At 51.0% G+C, this 18,989-nt stretch overlaps 1 protein-coding gene across 1 annotated transcript in view; it reads right to left on the bottom strand.

Annotated features, from left to right (window-relative positions):
- The window catches only part of LOC122389758 (E3 ubiquitin-protein ligase PDZRN3-B-like), a 137,929-nt gene that overhangs the window by 93,299 nt on the left and 25,641 nt on the right, over positions 1–18,989 (bottom strand). The window contains exon 2 of the mRNA XM_043382091.1: positions 15,660–15,710. Within this exon, the coding sequence (XP_043238026.1) occupies positions 15,660–15,710 (51 nt within the window). The remainder of the gene's footprint in view (positions 1–15,659; positions 15,711–18,989) is intronic.

Genomic DNA, 18,989 nt, shown 5'->3' with positions numbered 1-18,989 from the left:
CCAAAACACGACGGCACAAAAACAACGTGCTATGGTAAAAAAAAATGCTGCCGTAAACTGAAATAAGACTTATTTCTAGACAGTCACGGGGAGGCGCCCCCATTCCCTTAAAAAGGCGCCCCTGACAGCGTTGCCCCCCAACGAAAACCAAAAAGTTACGCCCCTGCAGTTTGAGCTATGAGTGAGAATTCTCTCGCGTCAAAACTCACTTGGTTTTCGGCGTACCGTAGCCAGCCGATATGAAAGTACACCAACGGATCCGGGAGCACAGGCCATCAGCTGAGTTTTAGTGGTGAAATCCACAGCTGGCCGGCTGACAGACTGAGTTTGTTGTTTAAACTGAGTTCACGAGGTGCAGAGTTCACCATGAAATATCCTCAAAGGTCTGTGAGGTTTTATCAACCGGTACTAAATGTGCCATGATGCACACGTGACAGTGCTATTTGAATCAGAAAACATATCAAACAGTTAAATGGATGCCAATCATACACTGTATAACCATTATTTGCCTTAATGGGAGTTCGAAACTGGCATCTTCAGCCCTTTCAATAGTGCACCACCTTGCAAAAGCCAGTCATTAAAGAGCAATCCAGAGTACGATTCGCACTAATGCTTCCGACATTGTGTGCTGAGTGGCGGGCGCGACACCGCTGAAGAATGGGGGCGGCCATCAAGAGGCGGGCGGCTGCTAACGGCCCGCAGTTGGCACACCAGCGAAACGTGTAAAATTAACGAGCCTCGGGGTCGGATCGGACGGCGGGTGGGGTGTGAGGTTCGCCTGAGGCGGTGCAGGCCTGATCCATCACACCCGCACAGACAGACGCGGGAGCGGAAAACAACACCACTCGCGCATCCCCGGCCGAAAACAATAAGCCGTCGACACCGACGCCGCTGGCGGAGGAACACATCTCCCGACGACGGCAGAGCTCTCCCGACTGCGGAGGCGCCAGTCAGCTCCCCGACGGTGGAGGGGCAACTCCCCAATGGCGGAGGCGCCAGCTAGCTCCCCGACAGTAGAGCGGACAGCCGCGTTGGCTCGGACGGACGGACGGGCCGGATGAGCCCGGACTCGCCGGGTCAGCAGGGCCGACTAATAATGTCCGCCCGCGATCCGACTCCCCAAGGGTAAGCAATCACAAAGAACGACGTCCGATCCCCTGTAATGCCACCGGGCCGACGTCCTTTTTGCGGCGCCGCCCGGTAATCTCTGGCCGATCTGAGCAGATTTGCTGGTCGTCGGTCCGGCTCTCTATTCGATCGATCTGTCGCGGCCGGCGGCGGCTCGGTCTGGTCTTTGTGGCGCCCGACAGACCGGCGGTGGTGAACACGGCGCGTGAGTCATACTCCCACGGGTCCATCAGGGCCGAGCCGAGCACCTTCGGCGCCGCCCGAGCCCCGGCCAGGCTAATTTACTCCCCCGAGCGGCTGTCAATCGGGCGCATATCGGGCGCGCCAGCCGCCAGGCCTCCGCCGCCGCCGCCCCCGCCCCCGCCACGCAGCGGCGAGTCGATGCCGCCCTCGCCGATATCCTTCTCCAATACCGACACACCAGGCAGCGGCCGACACGATCGCGCTGCCGCAGCCCACGCGCCGGGCCGGGATTTTTTGTCCGTCGACGGAGGAGCGTGACATCTGGCCGTGCTGGGACAGAGGGCCGATCTGAGTGGCACGTCCGCGTGTCCGTTCCCAGAGGTGTCCTCAGAAGGAAACGGACCCATTTCGCGGCAGATGGCGAGTCGCTCCCGGGGGTGCGCCGAGGGCCGCGGGTGTCGACCGGTCACGCCCCGGGTCGTCACCGAACGACCGAGCGGGGCGGCACGGCGGCGGGCGGGCGCAGAGACCCACTGGCCACCGGGGTGGGCTAAATCACCGCCGCCGACTAAATCACACGGCGTCGACGGCAAGTCGATACTGCTCTCCGCTCCGGCGGACGCAAACAGTCAGCCCCGCATCGACATCATCGGATCTGTGGCCTACTTCCGGATATATGCGAGCGACGGAAAACGCTGCAGCGGCATATGAGATGACACGAGAATACACAGTGGTAGAGACCGTAGAGGTCACACGACTGTAGCCATACACGATGTTCTATATACCCCGGGCATAGTTACACACAAGAAAAATCAGAGCAGCCGCCTTTCCTGAGGTGTCTCCGTCACCATGCAGAATACATAGACCGTAGAAGTCAACCAGCGCAATGTAACCATTTACACCTTAGGTGCAGGTTTCAGAACACCCATCTTCCCTGGTTGTCGCCGTTGTTGTTGCCGTCGTCGTCGCTGCTGACCCATCCCACCTGGTCGGAGGGAAAGAGGGCGGGGCAGAGGTGCGTCACCACTGTCGCAGCCAGCAGTCCCCTCCGACTCCCCGTCGCGCGGCGGCGACCGACAATGGGCACGAGCGGCACAAACAAGACCAAATTGGCCGGCGGCGCACATCGGCTGACCAGTGCCAGGTACACAGCCGTGTCCGACGCGGAGACTGTGCTGGTTCGACCGCCGTCCACCGGCGGTCACCTGTGTGTGCCCTCTGTGACCCTCTGTGTGTGCCGGTTGTAATTGGTGCCGCCCCACGATAACCGGACGGCAGGGAAGGGGCGCCAAAGTGCGTGATCGAGCAGGTCCCCTACCGGGACGATCCGGAACGAACGGTACGTGGGGCGGAAGTCAGCAGCCGTCACGCGACACGAGATCGGAACGATTTTATTCATTCAGACATGGCTGGGGGCAGGATTCGATCAATAGTTATCATGGTTTATGCTTCGGTGTGCTCGTTTGTCATTCACATCCGCGTTGGTGGAAGGGAGGATCACGGGCCCGACGGTCTTTGCTCAATGTTGTTTTTTCTTGCTCTCTCATAAAAACAAGCTATAAAGGAAGTACTTTTATGTTGGTGTTTGTCATATTTTTCCGGGTGTATACCTATACGCCGGTTGTTTTTCCTTGGCGGCGTAATCGTAAAATTGCACGGGTCTTACCGAGGCACTCACTTCCCGAACGTGACCACACTACAAGTGCCAATGTTGATGGGCTTCGAGACACCCACCGGCTATAAAACTGCGCTAAATGATCGAAACGGGGAGCCGACAGAATTTTTATTACCGGCAGTTTAGCACTGGTTGATCTGCTTCTCTCATTCGAAAACACAATCATTGACAACTACCAAACCATTGTCACATCATGCAGATAATATATGTACGCACATAATGCCTTTTTAATTTTCCCATGTCAGGTAGCATCCAAACGCATATCCTTCCACATTGCTGTATGTGCAAGTCGACTGTTCACTGTTCAAACATTTCGTTCTGTGATAGCACCCCCTTAATTTTCATAATGTCTACAGGGTGTTTCACTAAAAGTGTCAAAAAGTAAAAGGCCCTAATGCACATAATAACAATGTTTTCTATGGACATTTGCACATCATTCCATCCGCAATTGTTGGACATTTGAATATATAACAATGATATCACCGTCACTCAAACCTATTCCACATATCCGCCGCTTCTTTTGATGCACCGTTTCGGCACGTATCCGGAGGTGCCTCACAGCCCGTTTTCATCTTCAGCGTCCAGACTGTCGGCAAAGCCTTGCATTGTGCTCTTCAGCTCCAAAAGTGATGCGACTTAAGTCTTCCTCAGCTCTGCGACAGCTACTGACCAAAACCAAAGGCTAGCGGTGACAGATCGGGGCCTCGCGCTGGCCAGGGGCGGGCGGTGAGGCAGCTGATTATTCGGCCCGGGAACGGAACTTCTGGTCCAGCCAGTTCTTGGTGGCTACAGCCGTTACAGTGGTTGTTTCTGATAAATTGGGGGATTGGCTATCTCTGATATTGAAATAAGCTTCTTGTTATCTTAAAAGGCCCTAAAAAAGACCCTGACCTTTTCAACGATTTCCGCCGAGAGGTGGGGGCGACGCGCCTTTTTTTGGACTGGAACCGGCATCAAAGGAGCCCTTTTAAACCTCTCAAGAAGCCCTTTGAAACTTTTATAATCTGGGTCGTAGCGAGGTGAGAGAGTGAAACGTTTCCTGAAAAGTCGGCGTACGGTTTTAATGTTTCTGATAGCACCAAATGTAAGTGTAATTCACCCCTCCTGTTGCGGTGTAAATAACCTGTTCTTGTTCTGTATAAGGAAAAAAAACGACTAGTAACTTTGGCCTCCTGCCCTCGCTCCGTATGAGTGTAAAATATATGTTAAGTGGCCAAAGCATAAATGTCCAAAAATTTGCAACAAAGCCACGTGCGCAACCACGTGCTTTGCGTCTTTTATATATCTTTAATAAGCATTTACTTTTTGACACTTTTAGTGAAACACCCTGTAGAACAAGAGCAGCATTGTGCGTCGAGCACCTTTGAAATGGCTGATACGTGAGTCTGACTCGGGAGTCATTAATGAGGTCATCGACCCTTTCACCACCACCGACAAAGTCATCAAAGGCGACACCATCGCAGAGTGGGCCAACTCGTTAAAACAGGACAGCGAAGCGTCCAAATCAAATTTCTTCCACTCGCATTGCCAATCCAGAGTCAATTTCTGCAAACTTTCTTCATATAGAGGACAAAGCGCGCGAAGTTTTACCAAACCCAATAAGCTTAAACTCCTTTTGTACCATGTGTTGATCGAGCTGATTCTAGTTTTAAGAAAGTTTTTAACCATTTCCATTAAGAAGGATAGCTTCATACTTGTTTTACCAGGCGATTGTTTCAAGCTTATTTTTAACTTCCCAATATTGCATTATTTTTATGGATCGTTATTCTGCGTACGTAGGTACGTAGGTAAGTTTTTATTGAAGTTTGGCCACTATCAACACAGCTCAGCTTGTTTCCAATAGAAAATGAAACAAATAGGGCTATATATTTCGTAATTGATGCATGAACTTCTGCAAACTTCCGCATATGAAAAAAATGCGCCGGTACAAAATAGCTATACCTACACAGAACAAAAATAGCTGACGGAATGCATGGAGGCAGGTCTAGTCAGTTAATGTTTGATTATGTAATAATTCTATATACATTTAGCTACAGCAATCAGCATCAGTGGTATCTACTTCACTTAATCCTTTCGATGCAGGTTGAGGTGTGTAAAAACTACAAACACACGTTTCACACAACTAATCGATTGAACGCCACCGCCTGCTACATCACTTAATTATCCAGACCACGCATTGCTGAGTGGCGAGAAAGGCGCCCGCTCTGCAAGGGACAATAACGGTATCTATGTTTACCCTGACAAATGTGCTGCATAAATGCGAAAGTTTACAGCTGAAGGTTTACATCTGCACCTGCACACCTTACGTCGCGACTGGACTGTACAAGTGTCCAAAGACGAAATGAAAATATAAAATATGCTGTGGATATCGTTCACCAGTCAGTGTTAAAATGGACTGAGGATCTTCATATAGACATCATCTAGAAATGTTTTAAATAGTGCAATTTATGTAGTGCTCAAATGATTTAGCTCCTCATCCACCGTTGTCCATCATACCTACACATCTGGACAGGATAGAGCGTGTACAACATAAGTTCCTGTTATGGCTTGTTCACCGCACTGCGAACAGGAGGATGTCGTCTGACCTCTCATATGACGGACTGCTAGCGCTGTTTAAGCTGCCATCACTCACATCTCGCAGGCTACAGCATGACATTACTCTGTTATATAGTATTATTAGAAGTAGATGTGACTCCATGTACCTTTTAAGTTGTTTTTCCATTCGTGTGCCATCAAGAACTACTCGCTACCGGGCCAGCTTCTTCGAACCTGTCGCCAGGGTAAATTCGGTCAAGAACGGGATGTTTTGCCGACTGCCCCGACTTGCCAATGATTTTATAGCTCGATGTCCCCATGTTGACCTTTTTCATGACAGTAGGTCCGTGGTGATGAAAAGTGTGATCATGCGTGTGGTGTAATATCCTGTTTACGACTTGTATTTATTGTTTTATACGGATGACTTTGCCTATTAGTGGGAGGCCTTATCCCGTTGGCAATATACTGAATAAACAAAAACAAACAAAAAAACAAACAAAATCATCTATTTCGCCAAATAATACATGCACTAGCATTTTGTCATCAACGTCGTCTGATGCTGAATGGATTCAATATTGACCGCATGTTTTAACAGGGAATATAGAATAACATCGGACATTGCTTTGCAATCAGTTATAAATAATCCAGCCTCATTAGCTGAGTTTCCACATGCCAATTATCGTCTACCCACCGTTCGTACGTCAGGCGACTACTTAGCTTACCTGAATTTCGTAGTAGGTGTTGGAGCTCACCAGACCGCCGGGTCGCGAACAGCAGAAAAGTCGACCGCAGAACATGCTCATTACGTCGGAGATAAAACCGATCGCAGCTTCTTGGACAACAATATGCTTTAAATAAAGCAATCTCCTCAATCAACAATTCACCAAATTCGCTACAACATTTCACGAATCACTGAATCACACAACCCACATCCACATTCACGTTGCACTTTCGAGACATTGTCTTCCAGGTTCAACACTCAGCCTTGTCTCGGCGCGACCCGCCGACAGCCCCCACTCCCCACTCCGACGGCCACTGTCCACGGGTCACCACTCGACCTCCGTCGCCACCGGCACCTGCGGCGCCGACCGCCGCCGACCCGTCCGTCGGAACCGACGCACGTGAGTCGACTCGCGCTGTCGACGGCGACGTTCCGCCGCCGGTCCATCGATCTCGACGCTCCGCCGGCGCCGCCGCTAACTTAGCGTAATCGTTATTACGTGTTGCCGCTATGATACTATGCCACTTCATGATTCATTAGGGAACACGCCAACTGGGATATGTTGCTCCTCAGCTGGGCCGCCCGCTGGCGGGCAAGGGGGGGGGGGATCGTCGCCAGCTGGCTGGTGACCGACGACCGACGACTGGCGACTCAGGTCCTACGTTTAACAGACGAGCTACGGCTATCCGTCCCACAATCTTCATCGACACACGACAATCTCAGAGTCACTGCACAATTTTAAATCACTCAATCACAGGACCACTGGACGCCATCAGCTGCTCTGAACCTCTATAAACCTGGGTCACTCGGTGTGACCAGGCAAGGTCGAACAAGGTTGGACGGGACCGGTCACAGTCAGTGGGGGTCACCGGAGTTGGTCGGGTCTGACAGGGTCAGGGAGGTCAAACGGGTCCGCTGGGAACAGAAGCGCCAGTCCAGCTTGAGACAAGGTCGGATTGGTCGTGTAGGTCCGCTGGGGTCGGACAAGGTCACGGGCGGTGTCACCGGGGTCAGAGGGGTGACCGCGGCGACCGCTAGACGAAACTCGACTCCGCCGTCACGGCCGACGCCGCGACAGGGCGCGCGCGAGACGGAATGTTAATTTCTCCAGGCGGGCCACCGTCAGAATGGATGGCAGCAGGTAGCGCCGGCTTCTGGAAACGACGCAATAACGCGCCGGCGGCGCCGGGTCGGACGGCCGTCACTCCAGCGACCAGAATGGCCGATCGACGGAGCGAAGCACGTCATTTGAATCAGCTCTGATGAGGCTCATTGCTGAGTTCGACAGCGAGGAGTCTGAAAGTGAATCCTCAAAGTGGCGATTTCCCTAGTCGGAGAAGAATTAACTGATCTCATCAAGACGCCGAGAGGCTATCACCATTTACGACAGCGCCTAGCTGAAGGGGGTAAAGTGCAGTCACCTCAGACATAAGCTTAGTAAGAATTTTATCCCACATCATTGAAAATAAATGAAGAATCAAACTAGCTACCTACCAGGAGCTCACTAATAATCCATAACCAAAGAATGACCAAAAACTACGTGCCGATATCATAATTCATAAACATACAAGAAGTGATTACAATGCATCATTAGAAATACAATGTTCCACGTTGATCAGGCAGGGGACCTTTCCACATAATATGGCGCTAGCTAGCCCATTTGTCATATGCATGTCCAGCGACACGAATGCTGATACGGGCGTGAAAGCCGATTACGCAGAATGATCCATGCCTGAAGCAGATCATTAGTGAGCCGGCAGCTTCAGTGTAACCACCTGCAGCTTTGTGTTTGAGCCTATTCCGGTGTACGCTTATCGATCAATAGCTGTCCGCTATTCACTCGCCGAGCAATGGGTTATATGGAGCTGCGCGGTGCAGGCTCCCCCGCTGGGTGTTGTAGATATCGACGCAAGACCGATATAGGCATGGGTGAAGGAATAAAAAGAGAACTTCATAAATGTTATTAATTTTCTTTTCGCCTGCTGGGTTAGAATTTTAGGACGTAGGAGTGTAACGTGGGACCCTCATGATCCAGTACTAACAGTTACGAGGCTTTGCTTTGCGATCATTGACCGTTGGAAGACAAAAGGTAGGCTAACCCGCAAACAGTGAGCCACTGCGGCACAGCATACCAGCCCAGGCATCGCATAAACGCTCATGGATGCGGTGAGGATGTGAAGCTGGGTACAGTGGCGGATCCAGGGGGGGGGCTGCGGGGGCTGGCAGCCCCCACCCAAGGAAAACTGGCGCCACTGCGCCGAAGGCGCAGTGGCGCCAATTTTCAATTCGCAACTCATCGGAGTGCCACATACTAGGACTAGGATGCAAAAATCAGTCGAATAACGTCGTTTCAGTACGCTCCGCACCGATATTTCCAATCGTGTGGTGTCACTGTACATACTGATCCTGGGCGCCTCTTGTCAGGGCCACTGGGCGCCAATATTTCAGCGCCAATACGATGCGACTATGGCGCCCATCCGGGGCGTGGCGCCCAATTATGACCTGCAGCCCCTCCCCAGTGAAAATCCTGGATCCGCCACTGGCTGGGTAAAAGACTGGTGTCAGATATTTTAAAGATTATGAGAGCACAATCGGCAATAAATAAACTCTACCTAGGGGTCATTTAATGGACTGGTGTTTATTCTTATATTGACGTTAGTAGCGTTTACATCGTCGCTATGTCAATATTTTTTGTCATGCTTGGCTTGACAATAAAAACCATCGTCCGTATCGGCGTTTTCACAGCCGCTAGTGTAAGGGAATGTGTGTGTGTGTGGAGGGGGGAGGGGGATAATTGAACCCCGTGTTTGGGACCCAACATCGTGATTGTGTAGTCCGTTTTAGTCTAGTTCTCGCCCGCATTGGTCTTTCTACAGCGTCAACGTATGAAGGGAGGGGGGGCGTATGACTTCACAACCGCTCGACCCCTAATCGAGCAATAACTTTGCAGCAAATAAAACGAAGGAGGGATGGCTGCTAAGTTTGAGGGCCACGAACCATTTCACCTGGGAAATGAATGAGGATGTCGGGGAGGAAGGGAAGAAACAAGGTCGAACCGATTAAAGCCGTCGGTTCACCGGTTCTTCCGTTCTTCGTGTGTCTGTACTTTCATGAGGGACTGCGCGTAACATGTACATACATCCCTAGTTTCAGTCAGCGGTGATCAGAAGTGATTCTGGACACAAGTATTCATCAGCGTTATAAACATCACACCACGAGTAGGTAACACAACTCATTTGGCAAGTGAAGGCTCAGAGCTTTTGAAACTTCAGAACATTTTGTTATTGGCTGTTATTACGGAGCGAGCGAAGCGAGCGTAGTCTTTCCTTAGATTAACGGAAATTTCTGAGTATGAGCGGCCGGCCGGCCGGCCGGCCGGCCGTGCGGACGCTTTTGCGAGGCTTATATCTCAGCAACCACTTGACCGATTTACACGGGGTAATTTTTTGTAGGGTAGCTTCATTCCTTCTACCAAGTATTGGACTATTCCCGATGCATGTGGGTGACCCCTTATGCACGTGCCACGCGCAAAACGAAGAGGTGTCAGTTTTATAATTGTTGCAATATCTCGGTAACTACTTGGCCGATTGCGCTGAAAGTTGGCATGTAGGTAGGCACCCACTAGGCACTGCATATCCATGTGCCAGAGTTGGGGTGCTGCTGCACGTGCGCACGTGCAGGGGTCGTTTCCAGATCTCGAGAACGGCTGGACCGATGGCGCTCAAATTTGGTAAACGGTTAGGGACCAGTTAGTAGGGTGCCGTGCACAAGTCAGTTGGGACCCATTCTGCACGTGCGCACGTGCAGGGTGCCGCTTCCAGATCTCGAGAACGGCTGGGCCGATTGTGCTCAAATTTGGCACATCGCTAGAGACCGGTTAGTAGGGTGCCGTGCACAAGTCAGTTGGAGGTACCCCCTCGAAATTTCGCACGTGCAAGGCTCACCCTCTCGCTCGCTCCGTTAGTCGACCCAAAAGGCGCTATACTGGTATACCAAGTCAGCATAATATCATGCTGATGCGAATTTCCAGCACGAAGCCTCTCAGCATCCGTGAAGCCTACGATGGAGTTATCGAGCGCAATAACAAAATGAAGAAAATGAACTTTGTGAAGTAAGCAGCGCAATAGCATAAACAAACATATAATGTTATCACGCGCTCTGTTTTCGCGCCATGGTGAGTGACCATAAGCTAAGAATGGTTAAGAACAGCCGTAAAGTCCAGTAAAAAGCCCTTTCCAGAGCACTACAGCTACATCCATGACATCTGAATAGCATTGCCTTCTATGCCAAAGGACTTATGAATTGTGTAGACGTAGAGCCCATGCATGGCAAACGCCGTTACTTTACCCGAGCGTCCACAGGGTTTATTTTCAAGCTCTAAGTTTTAGCAGATGGTATATTGTGTGGACATTTCATAGGCCACTCGTATTCCTTTCATCCGTCGTAAAGACTAAGCTAACGCCCCAGCCGAAGTCGGCAAACAGGGCGTTCTGAAGCTGGCTCCATTTCGTATGGCATACAAAACACTTTCTGCATAATGGACTCGGATCAGAAACTGTTTTCCAGCCTTTCTCCCAATTCGGCTTCAAGGCGCTACTGTCGTAAGATAGCCATTCATTCCAATTTCAATTCGACTCCCCGCGCACAATACGGGCGTCAATATCGGCGACCAAAAACATCCTGCCCATCCTGACATCCGGCTTCGTATCTCATTTTCTCCGCAACGGGAAGATCACAGCAGCCTGGAGCCCACTACAGCCAAGCAGCCACCAGTAAAGCCATCTAGCGACAAGGTACGGAACTGCAGGTAAGGAAAACCGACGAGATCTAGCGAGGGTCGCTTCTGTAGCTGCGAGCGTCGAAGGCCCTCAGCGCCAGTGAGGTGGGGACTCCGCCACGGTATAGGGACACTGGATGGTGGATAGGTAGTGAGTGGGAGGTGCAGACTAGCGATAGTGCATAGTCCCCCAGAGCGAAGCCTCGGCCTTACTGGGTGTGTGTGGTGGGGGGGGGGGGGCAATGGGCTGGGCCAAGCTCCTGCGAGCCTGGCTGGCTGCGGCCAGCCATGACCAAGTTGAGAGGAGAGAGGGAGAAAGAGAAACAAGAGATTGAAGAGTGAAAATACGTTGCGCACACGACATCCTAATATTGCACCTAAATGCTGATATTAACTCGCGCCCCGCTGGGCTATTCAGCCATACGCGCCCTGCTGGGGGGGGGGGGGGGCAGATACTGCCCCCATGTCTAACTTCCGAACCGATGGTCGTAGAAAGACGGGGAAAACGGCAATCGAAAGCTCTCAACAAGGCGGATCTTATGAGCCCAAAGTTTTTTGCTTAAGTAGGTCAGAGGTCAGGTCAAGGTCAGGTCAAGGGTATAAAATGCAAGTTTCTACAGTATCGGCCTTGCACCGTGGTTGCCGAAGAATGGACTGAGACTGATTGCCCAAAACGTGTTCTTAGACTACCAAGACAATATTCGTTGCATACAATGTCATTCAAAGGTCAAGGTCAAGGTCAGGTCAGGTCAGGTCAGGTCACCAAAAACAAAATATGGAAAAGGGCATGTGCGACACATGTTTTATGGGTCATTTTACTCATAGAATTCAATGGGCACACTCAATAAGTGATATGGACCACCTCTGGATGAATTTCAGGTCGAGTCGAGGTCAGGTCAAGGTCAGGTCAAGTGAGGTCAAATTTTGAAGCTGGTTGTTAAGGCCTAAAAAGGTGTCTATATGATGCAGTTTTCACGGCGAATCGAATGGTGCTATTTTTGTTTCCGTACGAGATCTAGAACTTCCAAAAAAAATCATTTTTCAAAAAATTTGTGTGTCGTGACGTCATAAAATTTTGAATAACTCCCACATGTTTGAACTGATTCTTCTAAAAATTGGTATGTAGGTGCACACAGACCACTTCTCTGACATGTATTCCGGTTTTTTCGATACACTCAAAATTTTGGATTTTATAATTATTTTCCCAAAAAAAAGTCAGTTTTTTGAAAAAAATTTGGGCCAAAATCCAAATTTTTTAAAAAACCGAGATGGCCATTTGATAGACAAAGTAGAATCACGTATAACCTGTTTTGTCACGTCTTGATTCCTTTAAAAATGAAGATGTTAGCGGCGTTTGAAATTTTGCCGTTTTTTAGGCGAAAATGGCGAACATGACGTCACTAAAACGTCAATTCCTCAAAATTTTCCGACGGATTTCGCTCACATTTTCAGGGAACGCGTCAAATTGATGTATGATAAGGTACTGAAAGTTTGACGTCGCTGGCGTAACGCGTTTAGAAGTTATTGGCGAAAAACGGGAGGGGGGCAGATTCTGCCCCCCCCCCCCAGCGGGGCGCGGGTTAACGTACATAACGGCGATGTCCAGCACCGCTGGCACTCCACAAATATTTCGGCAAAGGCTGAGAGGCGACGCATTATCCGCGAAAATACACACAGCGCGCGCGTCTCTACGCAATCAGTCCCGGCTGAGGTCGTGCATCATTTCCGGCGGAAATCGAGTGCTTCCGGTGTCGACCGGCGCGGCAAGCGGCGAGAGAAGACGAACAGACGGCGAGAAAGGCCAGCAGGCGGCGAGAAAGGCCAGCAGGCGATGAAAGATACCAAGGCCATTGGTGAAATATAGTGTCTGTGATGTGGTCAGAGATGGTCACCAATGCGTGTAATAGCTTGGCCAATAAGAATGATAAGATGACCATATTAAATGCGGGCCGACCAAAGCTACACCACCGACTGGTTGATCGTTGTGTGAAAAGAAGCCTATGTATATGTAAGCACAACAGAACGAGCGGCAAATACAATGCTGTACAATTGTGCCATCCTCATCGTCCCTCGACCGATGAAGACATCCTCCGACCTCAGCCGATTCCGACGCGAACCCGACCCGGAGGCCGAGGGGCGACGCGTGCGGCGGCATCCGTCGAGCGTCGTTCGCGACGCGACTAACGACGTTCGGTTACAAACGATGCTGTGTGCGCGGCGGCGGCGGGCCGACGGGCATTAGCGGGACGACACGGGTGATTAACAGCGGCCGCCGGCCCCGCCTCTTCTCGTCTTTCCGCCCGTCCGCCGCCCGAGCGCCCATGTGCCCGACCCTCGTTGGCCCATCGGTCCGTCCATGCGTCCGTCCTTGCGTCGTCCGTTGGTCCGTCCGTCCGTCCGTCCGTCCGTCCGTCCGTCCGTCCGTCCGTCCGTCCGTCCGTCCGTCCGTCCGTCTGTCCGTCCGTCCGTCCGTCCGTCCGTCCGTCCGTCTCGTCCGCCCGTCGTCCGTTAGTCCGTCGGTCCGTCCGTCCGTCCGTCCGTTGGTCCGCCCGTCCGTCGATGGGTCGGTCCGTTCATCTGTCCGTCCGTCCTTCCGTCCGTCCGCTTATTCATCCATCCGTTCTTTCATTCATTCTTCCCTCCGCTCTTTCGCCACGAGCCCTAAGACCTCGTTGCAGCACTGATGGAAGTTGCCAGTGCCGGTAGATTAATGCTGCACCGACCCGCGACTAGTCGAAATAACCACGAGGGGCTGTCGGAGGGGGGGGGGGAGGAGGTCGAAAACCGGAGTAATGCGTGGGCTGGCGACGGTGGCACCCGGCCATTAAGGTGCAGTTACAAATGGATCGTGTATCCGGTCGTAGACACGGAGGAGTGCCGTCACATTTGGTGTCTTCATACCAGAGCTTGCCAAACAAGATGTAACGTATGCATGGGCAATACAAACTTCGCGGAAAGACGCGTCCAAATCGGATATCAGTTAAAGCGCTGGCAGCGCTATCTAAAAGTTCGCTAGTTTGAAGAGCCATCCTAGTTCGCTCGCTATCCAGTGTTTCAAAAGCCAAAAGCTCATTCTCCTAGCGCGATCTGCATGAAACCGGCCGCTCCACCCGGCTTAGAACTTCCTGAGCCGCTAAAGAGGCTGCCGGCCGAGCACTCAGCTCCCCGCGGAGCGTTCGGGCGACCCGGTTCCCGACTCGGGTGACGCACCAGGCACCCCGGCCCGCGGCGTCTCCGGCTGCCAAACAGTGAGCCGGCGAGCCATCAATTACTGACGGCCTGATGCACGGGCCGTGTTGGCGACACGGGTCGATACATTGGAATTCCGAGTACCCCGCGGCGTTATAGGCATCTCGCCGAAGCCGGCAGCAATAATGTTCGGATAATGGCACTCCAGTAGGAGATGAAATTGCAGCGCCCATAACTCTAACGCACACTTAGCTAAAAACGGTTTGACCCAAAGTCAGAGTCCAGCAAGGCTCCCAATTAAGTATCTTGTGCCAGTGGTATATGAATAAATCCGTCAGTAAATCCAGTGACGTCCGAGGAAGGCAGAGCTCAGCACTTCTGCCCATCACACTATCCCGGCTCTGTCTGTCCCCTGGGCTGACATCCAGTTATTCTGAACCGTCCCCTAAGACAGATGGGGTCGACTGGATGGCGAGCGCCGAAATCTGCAAACTGTTTGGCGACGACACCACTGGGATGGCGCTGTCAGAAAGCTGACGACAGCTTCGCAGAAATACTGGAGGCCGTCCCAAAGTGCAGTCGGCTTCATGGAGCAATCTGGATGAGCTATGCGCCAGTCCCGGGGCTGCCCCCGGAGGCCATTTGCACACTATTCCGGTGGAGCCGGGTCGATGGCAGGCCACCGGGGTCAGGGGGACAAGCAATACTGCATCCTACTCACTATCAGAACAGCGCAAATCATACCTGTATTACCCAGCTATTTCAAACATTGGATGGCATCTAACCTCATCAGTGACCTGGGACATTGCTTCATCAATCTACCCTATGAACAAAACGCATCTCCTCCCATCGCTGAAAAAAAACTACAATCACATAGAAATGTGATTCAAGCTAATAATTCGAGCACGTATCATCTTTATTTGATAGCTGAAAGATCGTCAGCTCGGTTTGATTGCAAACCCAATGTTGCAGGACACAAGTGGAGCATACTGATCCATAGCGCAAAATCAATCCATCCACTGCACGTGCAGCGTATTGCTGGAACAACCAGTCTGCAATATTGCACGCTCGGGTTCATCACGTGCCATGCATTGACATCGGTCCTTTACCGCCCTGTATTACGTTAACCGGACGGCAAACGCTGCAGGCCGCTGCGGCCCCGCCGGCGCCGGCGGCCGTGCCGGCATCGTTTGTTCAAATGGAATCTAGGGGACAGGCAGTGAATTTCCCGCAGCCGTATCGCGCGCCCATCCAATCCCCATAAGTATCTGGGCCAGCTAATGCCGTGATTGTTCAACCGCCAGGAAGCGGTCGGCCCAGATAGGCGGCGGCGCCATATGGCAGCGGTCGGAGGCGGTGAGCACTGGGTACTGGGTAGGTAGGCATTGTATTTGCTGTTGGTGGGTACGAGCCACTCGAGATACAGGCACGGTTGTGCCGAGCGGACTTACCTGGTCGGTTGTGGAGTCCAGGCCATCTGACGGACTGGGTGACGGGTGCGGCTGAAAGAAAAAATGCATGTCGTTAATTTAAAGTATTTTGGTATGGCACGGCATGGTCTTAGAACCGTTCCTTCTTGCATTTAAGGCAAAGTAGATGCTGATCAGTCCGTTTCTTTTCATATAATGCGCCCCTTTCAGTGAGTTGTACCATTTTAATGTATTTAAAATTGCATCATGACTCTCACACTTGTTATTGTGCGAGTTTTACCAACGATCTTATTTATTATATTTATGGACATAGCTGCCAGCCGATGTTTTTTTTTTTTTGCGTTTGCTCTAATCCCATTTCTTAAATGATCTCGGGATGGCTGAAGCTCTTCTAAAGATTGCATTACTTTGGCACCAATGCCTCGCCGATTTAGTTTATAGCCACTGAAGAAGGGCAATAAAAGCGATTTAGCTGGATTCCACAATAAGTTCTTCGAAAGACTTTCAGAGCTTGGTTATTTCGTCGACCGATTTCGATGTATCGACAAAAAAAAAACAGAAGGTACTCCGGTTAAATGATATCGTAAAGCAATGAAACAAAGGTGTATTAAGCCTGAAACAGACTCTTTCCGCAGTCAGGAAATCGCATGCGAGAGACTATTCAAATACATGGAAGCACGCTCGCATCAATCGCACGCACCTCCCGGATGCGATTGATGCGGGAAGAATTATAGCGCATTTGAATAGGCTCTCGCATGCGATTTCCTGAACGCGGAAAGAGTCTGTTTCAGGCTTAATACAACAAAGTTTTTTTTGTTACGAAATATCATCAAAAGCTTATTGGCCAAACTATACGACTTTTCAAGGGATGATAAACTGTCGCTCGAAAATTTGTCAAACAAATATCATATTCACTTGGTATTGCAATTTAACAATTATCCAGGGAAACCCCATTCGAAATTAAATAATCCACAGTCAAAAGCTTATCAATTAAAACTGCATTGATGGAGAGCTGCATGCAATACATAAGTGACAAAATGTATGCATAAATAAATGAGAAAGGTAGCCAGCAATATAATTCAATTAGGAACAATTTAAAATAGGTCGGACAGACCTACCGCCTCTCGTTCCCCAGTTTTTCCCTGTGCCACTGAGACTTCTCCCCACAGCTGGGTTCGAGGGGAGGTTACGGGGGGCAGAGGGGGATGGCCGCCGTGCCGCTATACCCGGTCCTCTGCCTCGCAGCAGCAGCGGCTCTATCCCTCTCTAACAGCTGAGTGGTCAGAGGGGGGCGGCGGGAGGAGGGGGCTGTGCCGCTATTCCCGGTTCTCTGCCCCGCAGCAGCAGCGGCTCTCGTCGCCCCTCTGTTTACCAGTGGGACGGCGCGGCTCCCAGCGGTGGTTTTTAGACCGTTTAATTACTGTCACCTCACTCCACCCACGAGAATCTCAGACTGACAGCAGCCGTTATACAAACAGACTGAGAGAGGCCACCGAACGGCTGCGGGACCCATTCTTCCAGCATCTTATCCTACATTCCTGAAACTCCTGTAATGTTTTGTTGCAATATTCTATGGAAAGCATCAGGATGCGCCAAAATCCATACCTAAATATGACGGTAAATAATGAAACATCAAAATAATCTTAGAATTTAGATACTGAAGGCAGAGCTGTGTAGGAATTACGAAAATGTACGTTTCAAGAGCGAAGCCTTACCCGAGTCCGCAGACGTAAAACATTTGAAATACAGCAAAGATTCAGCTACGGAATGCATGTGATGATAAAGTATTAGGGTTGAACGAATCCTCATGTGATCCGACTTTTAGAAGGTATTCGATAATTTGCCTTTTTATTTACCATAGAAATGAACGATTGAACAGAGCTCGACACTATTTTGTGTATAATCCATGCGTTATGCATCCATAAATAAAATACGCACTACGCAGTATGTACAGTAATTCATCGACTGCCGTCACTGAGTTCGTCGCATCGCATCGGTAATTACTTTTAATCTACAGACATTTAGGCCAACTTTTCACTACAGCAGTAAGGTGCTGTCTTAGAGCTGTGGACTACCCAGATCATGCCCGATCCAATATTCGTGACCCGTCAGTTGCAGCCGGCCGGTCGGGTAAATGGCAATGCTTCCGACGACCGCTGCACGGTAGGTAATACAGGCCGGCCGGCCGACAGCCGCCGCCTGCCACTCTCGGTGATACTGCGCCGCACGGTCCGGCCGCCTGCCGTTCACAGTGATACTGCGCCGCCGCCCGTCCAATAACTGCGGCCGGGCGGCCGGCGACTCCGGGGAGCGATTCGCAATCGGTGCCGGTGACGAGCCGCTCGGCTCACCGCCAACGAGCTCGGACACCTTTCATCTGGCCGTCTGTGTGGCCGGAAGACGCATCTGGTGCGCCGCCCGGCCCCGGAACCGCCGGCCGCAGCAGCTGCCTGATACTGGGGTAGGACGGACCGGGGTGGGTTGCAAGGCGAGGGAGGGAGGCGAGAGTATAATACAGTGGTGAGCGCGGTACGGATAACATGATCCAGTATGCTGGAACACGGCAACTGATAAGTTGTGCTGCGGAAACACTGGTGCAATAATTTGCAAGTCAAATTTGATGTTTTTCTCGAAGGAGAAGCTTATTAGGACTGGAACTGCATGTATCTACACTCTACAAGCAAATAACTTAAATTCGTGTGAATGATACTGTCATGCAAACGATTTTGCCAATGAGGTGGTTGTTTGGAAAACATGGGATAGCGAACAGGTGAGCAGTTACGCATATTACTACGTTACGATGCCTATAAGACAGAAAAATGCAGTGGCGGCGCCAGCCCCTCGTTACCGGTTAGGCACTCTGTCATGGCCAGGTGGGAGTCGAGGTACCCCAAGGAGTTATCACCAAGCTTAATTTGCCTCTAATTTGGCCAGCAGAGCAGGCGTGGCGCTCCCTCTCCCGGTGCCGTCAGCCACTCGCGCATCTCGTAGAACTCCGGGTTGAATCTCCGCTTGGTTTTCCCATACTGCATACAACAAGGAAGGGGTAGAACGCCTTTTTAGGCAAGGCAGATCTTCACTTCCAGCTTCAAATGGGAAAAATCATGCACAACCACAATCATACCACCACTACCATCATGCCCATCACCACCACCATCACCAGCACCACTACCACCACCACCACATCTCATGCTTCAGCACCACCACTACCACCACCATCTGCATTCAAAGGAAAGACCTTTCCCAGGTGTCTTTTTAAGTGCATCAAGTGTCAAACTTTAAATAAGGTCATTGCCCATAATTCAAAGCCCAGTTCCAACTCATATTAAAAACAACAACAGGAAGTACATT

The sequence above is a fragment of the Amphibalanus amphitrite genome, unplaced genomic scaffold (genome assembly GCF_019059575.1).
Source record: "Amphibalanus amphitrite isolate SeventyFive unplaced genomic scaffold, NRLGWU_Aamphi_draft 000019F_arrow, whole genome shotgun sequence".
Taxonomy (NCBI): domain Eukaryota; kingdom Metazoa; phylum Arthropoda; class Thecostraca; order Balanomorpha; family Balanidae; genus Amphibalanus; species Amphibalanus amphitrite.
Note: the sequence above shows the minus strand (reverse complement) of the source record. Positions and strands in the feature narration are given on the sequence as shown.